The sequence below is a fragment of the Arabidopsis thaliana genome, chromosome 4 (assembly GCF_000001735.4).
Source record: "Arabidopsis thaliana chromosome 4, partial sequence".
In the NCBI taxonomy this organism is placed as follows: domain Eukaryota; kingdom Viridiplantae; phylum Streptophyta; class Magnoliopsida; order Brassicales; family Brassicaceae; genus Arabidopsis; species Arabidopsis thaliana.
In genome coordinates this window covers 14,104,357-14,122,850 of record NC_003075.7, presented here as the reverse complement: position 1 = coordinate 14,122,850, position 18,494 = coordinate 14,104,357, and the positions used below count along the sequence as shown (strand labels likewise).

The window sequence follows — 18,494 nt, the reverse complement described above, 5'->3', positions numbered from 1 at the left end:
TGATTACCTTAATCGACGGAGGGAATTATTCACTCGCAGAGACATCAGTCGTACTCTTGTCTCTAAAAAAATTTAGAATCTCTCTAAACCAGCACGACAAAATAGCCGAAAGGATGACGAAGAAGACAACGATTACGGCTATGGCATATGAGGTAGCACTATTCATCTTGTTCTTTGCAACACAACGATTTTTTTGTTTAGTCACTTTTGTTTATGTTTCGTTCTTCTTCGTTTCGAGACGATTATATTTTATAGACAGCTCCCGTTTGTATGTTAATAAGGAAATTCCTATATCCTTTACATTTTCATAAAAGTTAAGTATAGTCACGTAAATATTAACTTTACATTTTGACGACAAAATTTTAAGAAACATAGTAAACTTTACAACAACAAAAAAAAAAAAAAAAAAAAACAAACAAACAGCTTTAAGCCCAAGCATCTGTGGTCCAGTGGTAGGAGAAGATTTGGGGAAGGGTGAAACTTCCAGACCTGGGTTCGATCCTCTCTGAAACAAAAATCACATTTGTTTGGGAATTCTGTCAGTTGGGATTTGGCCCAATTGGTTTATCTAGTAGGCAGAAATACAGGCGGCCTGATTACCCCCTGGCATTAGTCGGAAGGCATCCAAATTCGGGACAGATAGTGAGGTGGTCCTTCGGAAAGAAGTCCATTCTGAAGTATTTCGGTGCATTTCTACCGGTGCTGACCAGATCAGCCGATAGGGTTTATCAAAAAAAACAAAAAAAAAAACAGCTTTAACGTTCTTGAATCTTGGTGCATATATGATATATCATTTGTTTACATCTTTGTTGTCGTCAAGATAAGTTATTCCATGATTCTTAAACAAAATTTGTCTTGCAAGGAAAAACATATTTATTCGATATGAATACTAATGGGATGGTTTCAGTTCTTTCTTTTTTTACTTCTCTATACTTTTGTTTTGTTTTGCAGCGAGTCAACTATCTTTGAGGAGATGCAGTAAGCAGTAGACTGAATGGTGATCATTGGGTTAACCCCAACAGCTGATGGCAATATACTTCCATCACAAACAAACAACCCCTCTGCTTCCCAGCTCTCACCATTCTCATCCAACGCACCTTCCTCCGCGGTGACTCCCATCCTACAACTACCCATCTGGTGAGCCGAGAAGTACGTCGTCCAATACTCTCCTTTTGTGCCAACCCCACCAACAGCATCAACTTCGTCTAGAAACTCTTCCATGGCTTCTTTAGTAATTGCCTCACACTTCATCTTCTGTCCATCACTCCTATATGTTCCGACTTCAACTGCACCAGCTGCAACCGAAACCCGCAAAGCTTGTCTAAGACCTGCCCTCAGATTCTCTCTATCTTTCTTGGTTGTCCTGTATGTAACTTCGTTTTCCATCATAACCTCACCTGACCCTAAGTCCCGAACCAGAGCAAAAAGATGAGCTGTTCTTCCGTACTTAATCATCCTCTCTTTAAGGTCTGGTCCTGAAACCCACGGGCTCAACCCTGCGTAAGAAGCTGGTCCTATCAGTGGATTCTCCAGTATTGCTTTGCATCCAGATTCAGTATCATTCATATGATGGACGGACGTGATGATCCCTCCCTCATACATTTTCCCGGAGAACTCAGAATCTTTCTCCGGGAAGTATCCCCATGTCATCAGAACCGGGTGCAGCTTTAAGTTCCTTCCAATGTTCGGGTTCTTTAGCCCACTCGAAAGCATCAGAGGCGGTGTTAACAGCGATCCAGCGGATGAAACCGTTACTCGAGCTTCGATAATAAACTTCTTCCCAATCTTTCCTCCAACAGAGCTAGCAAACACTCCCACACATCGTTTCTTTCTCTCATTGCTACTACTAGTGTTGTCTACTAATACAAATCTCTCAGCTTTGATCCCTGTCAGGATCACTGCACCATTCTCTACAGCATCAACCAACCAGGTTTGATCTGTCCCGTTCTTGGCTCCTGCTCTACATCCATACCCGCACAAGCCACAGTAATGATCCTCTGGTGAGTTCCTTGGAACTGATTCTACCTGCAAACCGAGTCTCTCGCACCCTTTCCGCAGAACCTGATTCTGAAACCCGTGTTTGACACATCTTTCCGTGACACCAATCCTTATCGTAACTTCATCCATTGCAGACTGATATTCTTGGCTACCAAAAAACTTGATCTTACTCCCTTCAGACCATTCCTGCAAAACATGATCCGGTGTCCTTATAGATGCAGACCAATTAACAGCTGTACCTCCTCCAACAGCTGAACCAGCCAAGAGCATAAATTTCCCATCAACCGTAGTCAAAAGGCCGCCTTTTTCGTATAACTCGAGCATAGACGGAACTTCTAGACCCGAATAGTCATGAGCTGTAAAGTAGTTTCCTTTCTCTAGAACCAAGACTTTCAATCCAGCTTTAGCTAGGTTTGCAGCTGCAACACCTCCTCCACTTCCTGAGCCTACAACAACCGCATCGCATCTGATCCTGTACACATTGTCACCATCGTCTCTAGCAACATGAACACCTTTTTCAGTTAGAGATTGTGTGATGGTTACGTCACTCTCATGCATAGTTTCAATGATCCCTTTCTCTAGAGGTCGTCGCTTCTCATCTGCTTCACTCTTCTTGTTGCTACTTCTCTCTGTCCCATCGATGCAATACCCTATAGCTTCCAGTGCAGGATTCTTCAGATTCTCATCCGTCTGGGAGAAGAAGTAGAAGAGGGTGTAGAATTTTGCAAGGAAGAAAGTGATACGAAATGGAAGAAGGAATCCACTTTGTCTAGACCAATTTCTCAAGATCGCTTCTCTTTTATCCAATGGAAGTTGAGAGAATTTAAGAACAAAAGGCCAACTCTTATCAAGACAGAGAGACCCACAAAGCAACAAAGTTCCAAATCTGAATGACAAAATCATCAATATGATTCTCAAAACTTTGACTGCTTCTGATCGTCCGTTTTTCACTATCATCTCCGCCACCTAGATTTAAATCCAAATCAAACAACAAGAAAATAACATGACCAACTTCACTATCTATAATAGAACTATTCCTAAATCGAAGCAAGATCTTGAATACAAAATTAGAAACAGAGGATAGAGAGAGAGAACCTCATCAGTGAATGGTGGTTGAGTAGAGGAGGCTACGTGGAAGGAATTAACAGCTTGCTGTTCCGACGTGGTCTCCGGAGGGAGGAAAGTTTGACAGATGACGGCAAGAGATTGAATCTGAGACGGTGAGAAGCCATGGTTGTAGCCTTCTCCTCTCTTCTTGGATCTGAGCAGAGGATGTCCTCTGTTTCTTCTTCTAACGTCTTCCATGTTATTTGTGTATTACCAAACTCCTTGGAGAATTGGAGAAATGATTGGATTAGGATTTTGAGGAGAAATCCGTGAGCTTATTGAAGAATCAGACAAGTCTCGTTATCACGAAGTCTTCCTTGTGTTTTGTTTCTGCTGGTGGGTCTCACTAGTTATAATATTTGTACGACTACGATAATAGTAGATTAGTAGTAGATCTTTTTGTCTTCGAGTAAGAATTTGACATCTTCAAAAGAGTTTTCACTACCTCTCTCTCGAAAGTCTTTGTTTCTTTTTATGTTCCAACGTTAAAAGGTTTACTTCGATTTATATATATTTTTTTAATATGGATTATAGAGTAGTTTTATAAAGAGGAAAATAGCAAATCGTTACTATTCAAACAATTTCTGTTTTGACTAATATTGGGTCTAAATGGTGACATTAGTTTGAGGAATTGATGAGAAAAACTTGTTGATTTTTTTTTTTTTTTTGTCACATCATTTAGTCATGAACTTCACGAATCACCCAAAAACAAAAAAAGACTATACAACAATAATTTTGGTCATGACTCATGAACCTAAAGAATCCACTAGATTTTAAGAAACTGGCATCTAATAATAAGAGTAAAGCAAAGAGAGAAGAAACCAAACCTCATCCTCGACCTCATCGGAAAGTAAGGGTAGATGAAGCGTCTCTGTAGACTGTATCTGAATCCATAGCAACAAGCTCAGGAGAGTCCACAAGTAATTAAGCGTCGACGTAGCTGAAAAAAGAAAGTATAGGAACAACTTAACAAATCTCAAAACCGGAATATAAATAGAGACGATCACATCATTTACAAAACAAATAGGGTTTTAGAGGGGACGAGGTCGGCTTCTAATATTATCATAATGGGCCTGCGTGATATATTTAGGCCCATATTTGTTTTTTTGAATAAATTATTTTATTAGTCATTTATCGAACGTTTTGATTCGAAGAACGTTACATTTAATTTCCGAAATAAGAGAAATCATTAATTTGGTTTGATTACTTATAGGAAAACAACGAGGACCAAGAACAACTGCAAAAGGCATTGTACATTTTTTGTCGTACAAAGAATTTAAACAGCGACAGCTAAAAAATAACTAGATAAGTAAAAACCAAAAAAAATAAATGAAGGGTCTGAAACACTGGCACAGTAGGGACATCGAAGGGCAGGAACCGGAAATAGAAATGGCATGCGTGAGACCTGTGCCGTTTCCGGTAAGAGATTAACACGTGTCGATAATATATTGGAAGACTTCTTAAGCCGTCGCTTTCGTACGACAAAGACACTGTTCCCTTCGGCGGCTACTGCGCGTCCTTGTCGATTCCTCCGCCGTTTGCCCCCTCTCCTCTCCTCTGTCTCTGTTACTACTATTCAGCTTTTTTTTTTCTTTTGTCTTTTCTTTTATTTTGACTATAACGTATTGATGAGAATAATATTTGATCCCCAACAAAAAGTGAAGTGGAAATTAAATAAAAGATGATACTATTTTGTGGAGCTTTTTGTTGCATTTATTCATTCATTGTTATCAATGAGGCAAAATAGTAGTCACATTTGAATTTCATAATGTATTTATTAGACGTTTCTTTATTGAATGAAATTTTTTGGAAATGGTATCTCTGAAAGTTGCCGATCAAGTTAAAAAAGAAGAAGATATGTTTAAAAGGGTGGTTTTTAGTCAATGTGCATTAAAAATCGAAATGGTGTCGTCTTTCTCTCTGCAAATTTTCGTCCGGTATGGTCCCAACTTGCTTTTTCCTTCACCTTTGAAGTTTTTTACCCACGGAACGTGAAGCTTTTGTACCATTTTCTGTTTTTTTACTATCTTACCCCTTCCGTTTTTAACTACGAATCTTTTTTTTTATTATTGAAAAATTACAGGACTGTGAATACTGAATAGTGAAGAAAAAATACATGAATTAGTAAATGCTGATATTTTTAACCCTTGCAACAACAACAAAAATTGTGTTTTCTTTCAATTTTATAGGAATGAAAAGCTTCATTAAATATCACTCGGTTTATCAAGTAGGGGTTAATATGTATTTTCACCTAAAGAGGACATGACGAAGCATGAACCCATAAAAAGGTACGTATCGCTCGTTAGCAACAAACCCAAAACCAAACAATCCAAACAAAAAACAAAGCTGCAAGCTTTTTGCTCTCTCTCTCTGCTTTCATGGCGTCTTTTACTAACCTCTCTCTTCTCCTCCTCTTTCTCTTCACCGCTACACTCATCACCAGCCAACAAAGCGACGACGACGAAAATGCGTCACCACAACTCGCTCTAGACCCGTCGGAGCAAGAAGCGGTCTACCGAGTTCTCGACTCAGTCAACTCAGCCATCTCATGGCGAACCATCTTCCCCGACGACATCTGCGCTTCACCACCTGACGGCGTCGTTTGCGATAACCTCTACGCTTCTCAAAACGGCGTCGCAACGTCTGTTCACGTCACGGAGTTCCATTTAGGCTACCTCTCGGATTACACTCAAAACCCTCCTTGCTCTTCTAATGCCACGCTTGATCCTCTCCTCTTTACTGCTTTCAAACACCTTCGTAAGCTTTTCTTCTACAAATGCTTCACCGACGCTCGTGCCTCGTTGCCGTTAACAGTCCCGGAGGATTTCGGCTCTGTTCTCGAAGAGTTGGTGTTCATCGAAAACCCATCTCTCGTCGGCGAGATCGGAGCCATGATCGGTAATTTCACAAAGCTGAGAAGATTAGTTCTTACCGGTAACGGGTTTCACGGGTCAATTCCGGGTCAAATCGGCGATTTGGTGAGTCTAGAGGAGATTACACTCTCCAGAAACAGCTTGACCGGTGGGTTTCCGGCGAACGCAACGTCTCGTCTGAAGAATCTAAAAGTTCTAGACTTTAGCCATAACTTTATCAACGGAAACGCCCCTGATTCCATCGGAGACTTGACAGAGCTTCTCAAGCTAGACCTCAGCTTCAATGAGTTCACCGGAGAGGTCCCTTCCGGCGTCGGAAATTTGAAAAAGCTCGTATTTTTAGACTTGAGTTACAACCGTTTCGGGAATTTCGGCGTTCCTCTGTTTCTAGCGGAGATGTCCAGTTTGAGAGAGGTTCATCTGAGTGGGAACAAGCTCGGTGGTCGTATACCGGCGATTTGGAAGAATCTCGAGGGTATTTCGGGGATTGGATTCTCAAGGATGGGTCTTGAAGGAAACATCCCAGCTTCAATGGGTTCGAGTCTTAAAAATCTCTGCTTTCTAGCTCTTGACAACAACAATCTCGACGGACAAATCCCGGAGGAGTTTGGGTTTCTGGACTCTGCTCGTGAAATCAATCTAGAGAACAATAACCTCACCGGAAAAGCTCCATTCTCCGACAGTTTCAGAGATAGAATCGGGAAAAAGCTCAAACTGAGCGGGAATGTAAATCTCCAAGTCAAGAATTCCGATCCTCATCTCGCCGGAAGAGCTCTATATTCATCGGCGAGAAAGGTTTTACCTTTGATTTACTTCCCGGCGACTTTATTGGCTCTTTACATTTCAATAACACAGTGAGGAAGAAGAAGAACACAGAACAGATTAGAGGAAAAGTTTTAACATTTATTATGCTTTTGACCTTTTTGATTAGAGAATGGTAAAGTTTTAATTTTTGGTTGTAATTATTAGTTTCTTCTGGTAATGAAATTACTTCAGACTATGTTCAAAAGTTTCTACAACATTTCTTTACTATTACAAAACTTTAAAGTCTCTTGTTTTCTTTAACGAAAATGAAAATCAAAACCCATTTCTGTCGTCTTCAAATTGAGGCATAGATCTATCGGAACCAGTATCAGACATATAATCAGCTTCTGATATTCGTGATGATCTCGAAGACCCTCCATTACCAGCTTCTTTAGATTTCTTTCTCTTTGACTTCTTTGGAACCTCTGGTAATCCAGCACTATGTTGAGACAAAGAAGAATCTTCATCTTTAGTTGTTCTCCTAGACGATGAGGTAGAATCTTCGTCTTTGGTTCTCCTAGACGATGATGTGCCTTTGTTTGAAGTCCGACGTTTGGTCTTGTCTGATCTTTCTTTGGTCGGAGAACCTTTCTCAGACGATGATTTTCTCGTGGATTTTGGTAGTTTTGGTAAATCTCTAGTCCGACCACCAAACTCTGATTGACATTTCACTGAGGAATCGTCTTCTCCTAATCCTTGAATTGATTCCATTACAGGAGAACTCTTGAAATCGTTCATCTTCCAAAGGTTTTATAACATAACGTTAATTTTTAATATATGTAGATATGTTTGAAATGAACGGTAGGACAGGAACAGAGTAGTACCCAGCTAGGTGCAGTGGCATTATCAGACGGTCCATCCCAACCAATGTGGGCAACATGCTTTACGTCCGTTGGATTTCCTATTTGCATCTCTTCTTCCTTTTCACCTTCTATTGCTTCATATCAAAAATTGACATAAATCATAACCTTTTCATGTACATTCATCTAAAACCCATAGAAGCAATACAACTACAATGTTTGGTTCTATCTAGTATCCATAAAATTTGTAGTGTTTATGTTACTATTTTTAATATAACTCCATAAAATATGTGGCGTTTTCTTGAATAACAACATGCTAGCTTGAAAGTGTTTTGTTTGTTTCATAGTTTGATAGTTTTCACATTCAAGCATATTATAGTCATCATCGAGTTCTAAAATATTGAATTGGAAAAGAAGGAGAGAAGAATAAATAAAAACTCACCAAAAACTTGAGATATGTATCGGAGGCCTTTCAAGAGACTTTTCATCTTGGTACTTGACATTCCAAGTTGCATATATCTCTTCTCTTTGTGGAAACCAAATTCTTGTATCCTAGTTTTGTTTTATTTGTACAAAACGAATGACCGATGAAAGGAACGAAAAAACAACGTGCATATATTAAAAATATCCAAATTTCCTAGCCTAATAAACCAGTTTTAAAATCTACAAAAATGATCTTTATATTTACAAAAATTTGTGACCATAAAACTCTTCAAAATTTAAGGGATAATGAAAAATGAATAAGAGAATCATATATTTAGCTCAAGAATCCATAGTTTTCTTGAGAAAATAATGTTCATCTTGAAAGTTTCATGATCATGCATGTTCTTGTATCCGAAATTTTGTATGAATATGTGAAGAAATATATAGAAGATAAAAAATCGAAAAGAGAAGAAACTATTGCAACACCATCTTAAAAGATATGCAAGATCCCTGATAACAAAAGAAAAAGGGTTTCACTAGATGAAGAAATTAAGGAAAAAAACAAAGAAAATGTTCTTGAAAGAGGTGTGATGATAGCAAAATGACAATAGAGAAATGAGGGGGTAAACAAAGATTGTTTAGATTTTTTCGTTAACTCAATGGTTTAGAATTTTTGAAGAATTCTGAAAAATAAAAGGAAAAGTAGTATAGAGAAAAGATTGCCATCAAACGAATAACTTACAAACAAAGAAAAAAAAAGAAGGGAGGAGATTGGTTTTGTAAAAATATTTTCTATTTAGATTTGTTTTACAAGCCTATTTTTAGGATACTAAATTTTTGGATGCTTTTATGTTTTGTATAGCTTTCTTTTTGTCGTTAAGTTTTGTATTACTAATTCATATTTTGTTTGAAATAAATTGCTCATGAAAGCATCTTTTGATCAATTCAAAAGATTGTTTACTTATCATAGTTTTCTTCGACCATTCTCTACCTTCGTGCTTAGATTATTTTATTACAGTTACATATCTTTGAAAAAATTATCTTTGAAATATGATCAAAAGACACCAAAAGCAATAGAGTAGTTTGAGATGGGGCTTATGAAAACATCATGAATTTCGAGAAACGGCACGCAGGTATAAATTCTTTGCACACATTATCAACAAACGAATTTATAAGATACAACAGTGAAACTCAAATACATAGGAACAGAAAGATTACAGAAATGAAAGAACAAAATAATCAGAGCATTCTCATCGATACCTCCCCCAATCTTTATTAGAACTATCGACCTCGGCTGTCGACCCAATTTCATGCGAAGATCGATATAGACATCGGTCTAACAAAATCGGATAGTTAAAGGTCAGGCAATGTCATTCCTTAATGCTTACTATTAGCCTGCAAGAACATTTAACATATCAGTAAGGACAAGTAGTAGAAGATGAAGAAGAAGATGATCAGAAAATAGTAGTCACCTTTTTCAGGAATTTTTCATGAATCTTCAACGCTTCTTTACACGCTTTTCTCGCGTCCAAATTACCTGCAATACCTCCCAATATCTGCAAACCAACCAAAGAAAATAAACACAACTAAATCGCCATAAAACCAGAGAAGAGTGAAATTTCTTAAAAGTTTTTTTTTGGCATATAGAGAGAGACCTGAACAACGTCATCTAGGCCTTTAGCTTCCTTCAAGAGACGTTTGTTCTTTGTTTCAAGAACACTAGCCACAACAAAAACAGCAAGCGTGTTGTGTTGCTCGTTCTGGCCACTCTTTATATATTTTCTCTCAAATTTTCCATACTGCTTAAGTAACCTCGGATCCTGTCCTGAGGAGTTGTTCATGTTCTGTGGTTCTTCGTATGATGCAAACTTGTTTGGATTGTATTCCATAGCCCACATCAGCTGAAACAAAATTCTATCTCACAGTCTTATTATCAGCTCAAATCAAGACAACACTCTAAACCCTAAAAGAACATGAATTGGGTTCTCTCAGGTGAATGAAAATCAAATTCACATCCCCATCATCAGCTTATGACATCAAGAAATGCGGACAGTTATTGTAACCAAAGTAGAAACATAAACAGAATCTTGTTACCTCCCAAAGGTACAAAGCATCAAGGAAGGAAAACTCTCTTCTGAACAATACCATCAACATTCGTATAGCAAACAGATACTCTCCACCGTCGAGATCCTCTGTTGTGGGAAAAAGAGTATAACGTCTTAACTAACCATGAGAAGTGCAAGAGAAAAAAACAAAGCTCAAAATGGAAAGGCAAAAGGAAGGAGTACCAAGATGTTGATGGAGCCGAGGATCAACGGTTTTAATGACCTGTGAGAGCATACCCAGCTGAGTCTGGACGCCCATTGATGTTGCTGTTGTCCTGAAATTTTCTCTCTGAAATTCAAGAAAAAAAAACCCATGAAAAACAAAAACAAACCCAGAGATGAAACAGAACAAGACAGAAGCTTTAGATCTTTACTAGTCTTCGCATTGCACGCTCAAAGCACCAGAAAGCGTCGGCTTCATCTTCAAGTAGGATTATCATGGGGGAACATATGTCGTTCATTCCTATACAAAATGGATGATTAATTCCTATTCTTTTACATGTTCTCCTGTATTGAAGATTCAGTATTAAGACCAAGGTGGACTTACCCTGAACATAGCCAATATCAGGATTTAACCATGTATAGATGGAAAGAATATCCCATAGTCTTGCTTGATTACTTTCACTCTCATAAAAGCAGAGATACCGATCCGTTCTAACAACATCGAGACCTGCAACAAAATTGTTATCTTATTAGCAGTTCTTTAAGAGCACTTAACATATTTCTGAATTCTGACACTTGTACAGAATGCTAGAGAAGATAAACTTATTGAGTAGTTAACAATACCGATTTGACTCAACACAAGCATCCACTGGAGCACACGCTTGTCTGTTATAGCGGTTTTCACAACCCATTCTTGATTGTCTACTGAGGATTCTTCTAATGGCTGCCCATCTTCCGCAACAACTGCCATCGTGACAAACTTTCCGCTACCAACAAGAGGAACCATATTCTTACATTCTTCTTTCCAAGCATAATACTGCTCCCTTAGATAATAAGTACAGCAAAATTAGCTACGAAGTGCAATGTCAAGAGCAGAAACAATACACCAGTAAGCATTCAGTAAGTACCTTCTGTGATTCCTCAACTTGTTCCGTTCTTCAAAAGTGCTGTCTGGATCGTAAGCTCCTAACAAAAACTCCCAAACCTCTCCTTTGATTGAGGGATGAATTCCCTGAAAATGTAGCCTAGTGAGCATTAAAGCCATAGACCAAAAGATGAGTTATCACACCAAGATAGACTTACCCCTCGCTGTATACGGCGAAGAACTCTTTCCATATCCAAATGTCCATCTCCAGTAAACGCAGCGTGCCATTTTCTAGCACTAAGAGTTTTACCAGCCTGATCATATCCCAAAATGAAATACTCAAACTTTGAAACAAATTTGATTGATCAAGAACATAGATGGTCTAAGAAAAAGACAAACCCTTGATTTAAATCGAGTCCTGGGAACATCTGCTACACATTCTTCTCTAACTGGATAGAAACCTTGCAAATCTTCACCTCCGGATTTCCACATAAATCCACAACAAATCATACAAAGCTTCACTTTTTTTTCTCTGGGTCAATCCAGATTCAGAGCAAACCTATTATAGACTATCATCCCTGTACAAATTCATCAAAACAACTAACAACAATCAAAATTGACCCTTAAAAATCTTATGTAGCTAAAAGTCAAGTTTCTCCAACAAACAAAAACTCCAATTTTAAAGGAAGTACCAGACTTATGAGAATACAATCTAAACATTGTCCCAGTTCCGGCAAAAACATAACCTTTAAGCAATCAAGTTTGTACCTTGTCGGATTCAACATCATGAACTAGAATGCTAAATCGATCTTCGTGCTTCGTACTCCGTATTGATCAATCGAAATTCAGAGAATTTAAATGTTGGAGCGAGGAAAAGGCCCTGCGTCACGACAAGGTCACCGACGGAGGCTGCCGTTAAACTTGACGGTTTCAAACGACGATAGTTGGCGTACACGTTATACACTTGGAAACGACGTCGTCGAATTTAAAGGTATAAATTCATATGTAACACAAAATTAAAACTGTAACATTGAATTAAACTCAACAAATTGTCATGATTACAATAAAGTGTGTAAAAATTGATACAAAATCCAGAGAATTTGATAATACATGAAAAATTGGGAGTTTCGTGGAAACAAAGGACCAAACAACATATGTAAAGAAGAATCCAATTTACAGCAAAGAGCCAATTGATGAAGGCTTCATTTGCGGATCGAAAGAAGCTCGAAGCTTCTGAGAGCCTCGTCTCGTGCTGTTCTTGAAGCGGCTACTCGGTCGCGGTTAAAGGCAGATGCTGTCTTTGACTCGTATCCACTCACAGCAGCTGCTGCTTGGGTTCTTTGGAAGACTGATGGTCGGACACCGCCACCGCTTGAGGCTACGCGGCTCGAGTCCCGGCTCTCCCTTTGTTCACCTGATGAGCTTGGTCTACTTCCTGAGGCTACTGCTCTCCTCGAAGCACTGCCGTATCTGGAAGTGTTTCTTCCTTTCTCAGATACCATATTCTGACAATATCAAATAAATTGATATATCAAGAACGAGCAAGATTGATTTCTTGAAAAGTGTTAAAATCACTAAGCACGTTCTATAATGTAATAACAATATATCAAAATTTTGATATATATAAGATGATGATATTATTTTTTACCACAGCAGGTTTCATTGAAGGAATTTCGTCAAGAGTTCGATGTCTGGTATGGTTTTGATGGGGACTGGGTCCTCTAACGTTCCTTCTCGCAAATGCTTCGACCGCACCTGAGAATTTATCGCGGATGTTCCCTACTGTAAGACATAGACAGGATCACAAAATCAGAACCGACCACCGTTTAGCGAAGAAGAGTTATATGATTCTTAACTGTAGAAAAAAGTCAAGGGTTACCTGAAATCCTTTCAGGTTTTTCAGCAGACGGTCCCGCACCCATCCCTGGTTTACCGGTACGATGCTGAAGAAGAGATCAATACGAAACGAAAGTGAGTATGTATAGTCATACTCGATAGAAAAATCTACAGACATGTGTACTCACCCTTTCATGTGTACTGGAATGGGACCTGGCACTACTCTGAGGGTGTTTCAATGCAGTCCAGTCGAATACATAATCAAACTGATAACCTGATACCGCGAATCCATTCGTTAAAAGAGTGAAACATTTATAGAAATATCAAGGAAGATTTCAATATCTAGAAAATTTGACAGTAACTAGTGAGGGCAATCAAAGATAAAAAGCAATTCCAGGCATAAAAAAAAAGCATTGGTATAACAAAATGTCACAACACAGAACTGTACTGTGAAGTCCCTTAGGGAAAAAATAACCAAAACAGAGCAAATGCAAACCTTCACGGATAAACAAGTCTCGGAAAAGTCTCTTTAGATATGAGTAGTCTGGTTTGTCTTCGAATCGCAGAGATCTGCAGTATTGAAAGTATGATACGAATTCGGGTGGATATGACTTGCACAAGACCTGTTAAAGTATGGTAGAACAATTAACCCTTCATTTATGTGACAATGAGATGGCTGATCTAACTTCAGTCAATGGTATCTAAGCCATATTATGTCTTTACCTCTATAGGAGTTGATACTTTCTTCTCGCTAATTCTGTCATACTTTTGCTTCTTTGTGCCAGCTTTTAGTCCCTGCCACGGTAAGCTGAACCCGAAAATCCAGAAAAGTTAGACCAGAACAAACATGTCCAAAGATTTAGTCAGACAAAAACGGATCTGTATGCACAAACCTTCCTCTCAGGAAATACATGAGTACGTAACCAAGAGACTCCAGATCATCCCTCCTACTTTGCTCTGCCAACAGATATGCAAACATCCACACATTTTAGGAATTGTATATATGACTTTGGAGCAAATTCTCGAGTGGTTCTATGTATTGCTTACCAACTCCTAGGTGAGTGTTGACACTAGCATACCGAGCTGTGCCCGTAAGGTTCTTGTTTTCTCTGCAAAGAAAACAACATGAGTATCTGTAAGAATTTAAGTTAAAACAAAATAAAAGAAGTAGATAAACAGGAACATGAAAGCACCATAAATCACCTATAGGGGATATGCCTATGTGTTTGGAGATCCCTATACTTCTTTGCAAGCCCAAAATCAATGATATACACCTAGATACACATTATTCAGAACATAATTTAGTATCCAGGTCAGCTAAGAAATTCTGTTTCTTACACTATTAGACATCCAAATGAACAAATATTCGATGGAAAGAAAAAAAAAAGCAAGAACTCATGTTCATAACCATAGTACCATACCAACAGTAAACTAAAAAGAAGAGGATGGAATCTAACATAACGTTATTTGTGGGAAACAATCTACCAACAGAAAGAACATAAAAACAAGCACCTGGTTTGCTTTGCGACCAAGTCCCATCAAGAAATTGTCAGGTTTGATGTCACGGTGAAGAAACCCCCTTGAATGCATATATTCAACTCTGCTAATCTACAATGATCAACAACATTTTAGGTGGAACTCCAAACTTGTAAAATCATTTCTTCTGCCTTGAAAAAGTGAAAGCAACAATTGAAAATACTCACCAGTTGATCTGCAAGCATCAAAACTGCCTTCAAAGTAAGCCTCCTATTGCAGTAGTTGAACAAGTCTTCCAAACTCGGCCCAAGCAGATCAATGACCATCGCATTGTAGTCTCCCTGAACCCCAAACCACTTAAGGCTGGGGATGCCACCTTCACCACAGAAAACAAATTAAATCCCGAATGCGATATCAGATGAGCAGGGTTCAAATGCTATGTTTCACAGCTAGAGAATGTTTTTTCATAAAATTAGCACAACGATATCTCTACAGATTTTGACCAGAAAACTCATCTCAGAGTTGTAAACTTACTTCCTCCTTGTAGAAGCATGTATATCTTCGACTCATAATGAAGTTGGGGATGCTTAGTTTTCGCAGGCTCCTTCAAAGTTTAACAGAACGTTAGACATATTAAGTTTTCGATAATTAAGAAGCTATGGAAGATACATCAACTAATTGATGCAATGGACTCATTGTCGCATGTTTTACTCAAAAAAGAATGAAGCCAAAACAATGAAATACCTATTTCATAATAGCTATTACAAGTAAAAATTCAATTTTGACTCGTCACCTCAATCTTAAATCACATGTTATTGTCACAAAATGATGAGAAAGAGGACAAGATGCGAATAATACCAGCTTAACAGCTGCTTCCTCTCCGGTTTGCAAACTTACGGCTGAAAATATAATTCAACAAGAACAGATTCAATTCACATAGGGGAAAAAGTTAAATCACACAAAATTGAATACATACTAATAAGAACAGATCACAGAATAAAAATATATATTTAAAAGAAGCAATCTTTACCAAGAAAAAGTTCTCCAAAAGAGCCACCACCGATCTTCCGACCAAGTTTAAACTTTCCCCCAATAACATTATCCATTTTCAAGTCCATTCAAGAACACCCTTTAATTACTTTTCAAAAATTCACCTGGAAGGCGGATTTAAATGCCCTAATTTAGAATCAGCTGCTGCATAATCACCATCTGAGATCGAAACAGGTCAACGGGACAAGAAGAAGACAACGAATCGCCTCTCCTGCGTGTGAAAAACCATCAATCCAATTCTCGTGCGTGACTCTCAGGGCGTTGAAGAAGAGTTGAATCGCCGAAACAAACGAATCAGACAGAGAAGGAAGTCATTGGAAATAATCAGACAACCCAGATTGCTTTGTCACATTCCCCAAATCAAAAAGGTGACGAATTGATTGATATTTCTTTGGCGAAAGAAAAGTTGACCCAGTACAGAGAAAGAGAATAATAAATGGGCCTAACACTTCTATTAATAGGCCCGGCCCAACTGTTTCAACTAATCGGCCCAAACATTTCTTTGTGGGTTGCACACCAAATTGTGCTCGGACTAGTTGTGGTTGAGGCTTTGTGCATTTAGAAACACGCAACTCGCAAGACTAGTTGGTATGCGTTCTTGGGAGTCTCTATCAAGGACATATTGGTCTACACGGGTAACAATCAAGGTCCTAAAACAAAAACAGTTTATATAAACAGACTAGAGAGTAGCTTTTGAGAATTATTATCTATGACATTTATACCAATCATTAATGCTAATAATTCACGCTTATGGATATGTTGTCTTGTCTTTATCATAGAAGCGACGTTGGAGTCATTGGGCCTGATCCACCTGTCTTAGGCCCACTTTGCAACGTGGAATATGTAGAGGATATTTCTTTCTGCTGCTGCACACATGAATGTGTCGAGAGAGAAAGGCTATTGGCTATTGCTATTGGTCAGTGATGAAGTCATGAAGAAGCGTCAATGGCAAGTCTAGTGAGTCCACGTAGTCAATAAACCCGAAACGTCTAGATTGAGATTTTTCATATCAATGAATGAAGCTTGTAAATTACTCATCATTATTTTTATTTTTTGCGGACAAACTTTTCGCAATGGTATCTTTATTTAGTTTCAACTAAGGAATATGCTTAATTTTTAAGATCTTTGACTCATTTTTTCTCCTTGATCGTCGTTTAGTAGTAACATTTAGTCGCCAGTTTATTTATAACTTAAAAGTAATTATTTTTTCAGAGGGATTTCAGTTGGATCAGGACACGGTTATGTCATAATCATGTAATAAAGTTATTGTTCTCATTAGTTTATTGTGTTTCCTTGTGTGCTTAAGATTCGTTTGTCATTCTGTTGGTTGGTGGTAAGCAAATTAATTATGTATTTTTATACTTTACTATATATTTTGTTACTGCATTTTTTTGTTTTGGTTAACAAGAGTTCAGAATCTTAGGTCTTTTGTATTTGTATTTGACTCATTTAGAATCTTAAATGCATATTTTCTTATTTGGAGATTTTAAATCTTATTGACACGATTCTAAATATGGTTAGGGACATCATAGAAAAAAAGGTCCGTTACCATTGATTGTAATAAGGCTTGGTTGGACACAAACACAGAAAGAAAATCATTGTACATATTGATAAAAGTAACCCGACCCCGATAGATTGAGTAGATTTCTCAATTAAGAAAAGTTAAAAAGTGAAAAAAAAAAAAAAAAAACTTTAAAACAACAAAAGATTCTTTAGTGGTCCCATGAGGTTGAAGTTCTTAAAGCGAATAATAAGATTTTTAGAAGTCATGTCTCTCTCTTTTTTCTTTTCTTGATTCTTTTTAAATTGATTAGATTTCTTCTTCTCCTTTACCTCTCTTCGGTTGGTCTATAGCTTTCAAAAGCTATTGTAGGATCAGGGCCTTAGGAGTAAGACACACACAAAATATACATAAATAATACACATTATATATAGAGTAGTTGTGACTTGTGTATATTATGATCTTATAGCTAGGGCTAGCTCTATAATTTTTAGATGCTTAGGCCTATTGATCCCGTGGATCTTATGCCATCCACGTTCTCTCCCTCTTTAGATGATTTATATGAAATTCATCTTTTTGTAGTTGAATGCAAATACTAGGCAAACATAAGCTAATTATTGATATGTAATTGTCATTTGTTTTTAATAAAGTATTGATATGTAATTGTCACATATTTCACTTTAATAATATAATATATTCCAGACTTAAAAAAATTGTCGCATATAATCAGGGCCGGCTCATATTATTTTTGGACCTTGTGCTCAAATTTTTTTTTTCAGAAAATTTAAGATGTTAGTTACAAACTTTTAAAATTTTGGACCCTTATTGCAAAAATATCAAAAAATTTAGATCTAAAAACTTTGTAAAAATTAGAAAAAAATGGTGGACCCAGTGCTAAAGCACTGCCAGCACTGCCTCTAAGCCGGGCCTGCATATAACACGAATTTATTTCGCGTACTTGATCAATATGGTAAAGTATATATATATATATATATATATATATAATGAACGCATGAAATAACGTGATAGTTTTTTTTAATTTTGGCTTGACCTACAAATTTAACACAACCTATTATAATTAGTGTCAGAGTCCCGCATATGTAAGAGTATATATTTATAATACATGTGCAATTATTTGGCTAAATTGAGAAACCTGAAATTTTAAAATTGACCAACAATATTTATTTTGTTATCGTAAAGGAAACTATGAATGAGTCCACTAACATTACGGCGGCAAAATTAAAAATAAAATAAAAAATAATTAATCATAAGCTCAAAGTTCTCGGTCACACGCTTCTTCAACCTCCTCCAATCAAACTGCCCCTCTTTTATCAACACTGTTGTCTCTCTCTACCAATATGCTTAAGAAAAAAAGATATAAAATACTTTAGGAAAAAAATAAAATAAAAATCAAGAACTTAACCTAAATCTATTTTCTTGTTAGTTTCTAAAACCCTGTTATATATAGTTTTGAAATAAGGAACTAGAAAGATG

At 37.4% G+C, this 18,494-nt stretch overlaps 5 protein-coding genes across 9 annotated transcripts; 1 reads left to right on the top strand and 4 right to left on the bottom strand.

Moving 5' to 3' along the window:
- Positions 1 to 234: 234 nt before the first annotated feature.
- Positions 235 to 3,498, bottom strand: AT4G28570 (Long-chain fatty alcohol dehydrogenase family protein). 2 transcript variants are annotated; one of them, NM_118999.5, is made up of 3 exons: positions 3,094 to 3,487; positions 740 to 2,964; positions 235 to 423 (listed from the first exon to the last, which is right to left on the bottom strand). In NM_118999.5, the coding sequence occupies exons 1-2, from the start codon at positions 3,301 to 3,303 to the stop codon at positions 928 to 930; spliced, it is 2,247 nt and encodes a 748-aa protein (NP_194586.1). In that variant the 5' UTR covers positions 3,304 to 3,487; the 3' UTR covers positions 235 to 423; positions 740 to 927. The 2 variants fall into 2 exon arrangements, with proteins under 2 accessions (NP_194586.1, NP_001320082.1); NM_001341924.1 differs by lacking the exon at positions 235 to 423 and having other exon boundaries at positions 522 to 2,964; positions 3,094 to 3,498.
- A 1,985-nt stretch (positions 3,499 to 5,483) lies between these two features.
- RIC7 (ROP-interactive CRIB motif-containing protein 7) lies at positions 5,484 to 6,836 on the top strand (the record flags this gene model as incomplete). The annotated part of the gene is made up of 1 exon (NM_118998.1): positions 5,484 to 6,836. One exon carries the CDS (start codon positions 5,484 to 5,486, stop codon positions 6,834 to 6,836), a length of 1,353 nt encoding a protein of 450 aa, NP_194585.1.
- Positions 6,837 to 6,953: 117 nt separating this feature from the next.
- RIC7 (PAK-box/P21-Rho-binding family protein) lies at positions 6,954 to 8,747 on the bottom strand. 2 transcript variants are annotated; one of them, NM_001036663.2, is made up of 3 exons: positions 8,025 to 8,747; positions 7,607 to 7,719; positions 6,954 to 7,520 (listed from the first exon to the last, which is right to left on the bottom strand). In NM_001036663.2, the coding sequence occupies exons 1-3, from the start codon at positions 8,095 to 8,097 to the stop codon at positions 7,056 to 7,058; spliced, it is 651 nt and encodes a 216-aa protein (NP_001031740.1). In that variant the 5' UTR covers positions 8,098 to 8,747; the 3' UTR covers positions 6,954 to 7,055. The 2 variants fall into 2 exon arrangements, with proteins under 2 accessions (NP_001031740.1, NP_001329671.1); NM_001341923.1 differs by lacking the exon at positions 8,025 to 8,747 and having other exon boundaries at positions 7,607 to 7,742.
- Positions 8,748 to 9,073: 326 nt separating this feature from the next.
- Positions 9,074 to 12,052, bottom strand: AT4G28550 (Ypt/Rab-GAP domain of gyp1p superfamily protein). Of its 3 annotated transcripts, none has more exons than NM_001341922.1 (12): positions 11,906 to 12,019; positions 11,537 to 11,715; positions 11,356 to 11,451; positions 11,181 to 11,284; positions 10,897 to 11,096; positions 10,658 to 10,780; positions 10,485 to 10,573; positions 10,294 to 10,399; positions 10,100 to 10,197; positions 9,661 to 9,919; positions 9,478 to 9,561; positions 9,074 to 9,400 (listed from the first exon to the last, which is right to left on the bottom strand). In NM_001341922.1, exons 2-10 carry the CDS (start codon positions 11,645 to 11,647, stop codon positions 9,809 to 9,811), a joined length of 1,038 nt encoding a protein of 345 aa, NP_001329672.1. In that variant the 5' UTR covers positions 11,648 to 11,715; positions 11,906 to 12,019; the 3' UTR covers positions 9,074 to 9,400; positions 9,478 to 9,561; positions 9,661 to 9,808. The 3 variants fall into 3 exon arrangements, with proteins under 3 accessions (NP_001329672.1, NP_194584.3, NP_001329673.1); NM_118997.4 differs by having other exon boundaries at positions 9,078 to 9,400; positions 9,661 to 9,906; positions 11,906 to 12,052; NM_001341921.1 differs by having other exon boundaries at positions 9,078 to 9,400; positions 9,661 to 10,197; positions 11,906 to 12,052.
- A 92-nt stretch (positions 12,053 to 12,144) lies between these two features.
- Positions 12,145 to 16,116, bottom strand: CKL6 (casein kinase I-like 6). Its single transcript, NM_118996.5, has 14 exons — positions 15,480 to 16,116; positions 15,308 to 15,348; positions 14,984 to 15,053; positions 14,677 to 14,825; positions 14,486 to 14,581; positions 14,177 to 14,247; positions 14,021 to 14,082; positions 13,867 to 13,930; positions 13,697 to 13,781; positions 13,470 to 13,596; positions 13,162 to 13,247; positions 13,017 to 13,080; positions 12,786 to 12,919; positions 12,145 to 12,642 (listed from the first exon to the last, which is right to left on the bottom strand). Exons 1-14 carry the CDS (start codon positions 15,565 to 15,567, stop codon positions 12,340 to 12,342), a joined length of 1,440 nt encoding a protein of 479 aa, NP_567812.1. The 5' UTR covers positions 15,568 to 16,116; the 3' UTR covers positions 12,145 to 12,339.
- Between the last annotated feature and the right edge of the window lie 2,378 nt (positions 16,117 to 18,494).

Bases quoted from the DNA above. Each gene is read 5' to 3' on its own strand.
- AT4G28570 (NM_001341924.1), bottom strand. From the start codon at position 3,303: ATGGAAGACGTTAGAAGAAGAAACAGAGGACATCCTCTGCTCAGATCC. The intron at 2,965-3,093 runs GTTCTCTCTCTC...ATTTAAATCTAG, and splicing joins AACCACCATTCACTGATGAG to GTGGCGGAGATGATAGTGAA.
- RIC7 (NM_001036663.2), bottom strand. From the start codon at position 8,097: ATGCAACTTGGAATGTCAAGTACCAAGATGAAAAGTCTCTTGAAAGGC. The intron at 7,720-8,024 runs GTGAGTTTTTAT...TTTGATATGAAG, and splicing joins ATACATATCTCAAGTTTTTG to CAATAGAAGGTGAAAAGGAA. The intron at 7,521-7,606 runs GTACTACTCTGT...AACCTTTGGAAG, and splicing joins ATGCCACTGCACCTAGCTGG to ATGAACGATTTCAAGAGTTC.
- AT4G28550 (NM_118997.4), bottom strand. From the start codon at position 11,647: ATGATTTGTTGTGGATTTATGTGGAAATCCGGAGGTGAAGATTTGCAA. The intron at 10,781-10,896 runs GTATTGTTAACT...ATTTTGTTGCAG, and splicing joins GCTTGTGTTGAGTCAAATCG to GTCTCGATGTTGTTAGAACG. The intron at 9,562-9,660 runs GTCTCTCTCTAT...GTTGGTTTGCAG, and splicing joins GCCTAGATGACGTTGTTCAG to ATATTGGGAGGTATTGCAGG.
- CKL6 (NM_118996.5), bottom strand. From the start codon at position 15,567: ATGGACTTGAAAATGGATAATGTTATTGGGGGAAAGTTTAAACTTGGT. The intron at 13,597-13,696 runs GTAAAGACATAA...ATACTTTAACAG, and splicing joins AAGTATCAACTCCTATAGAG to GTCTTGTGCAAGTCATATCC. The intron at 13,081-13,161 runs GTGAGTACACAT...TCTCTTCTTCAG, and splicing joins ATTCCAGTACACATGAAAGG to CATCGTACCGGTAAACCAGG.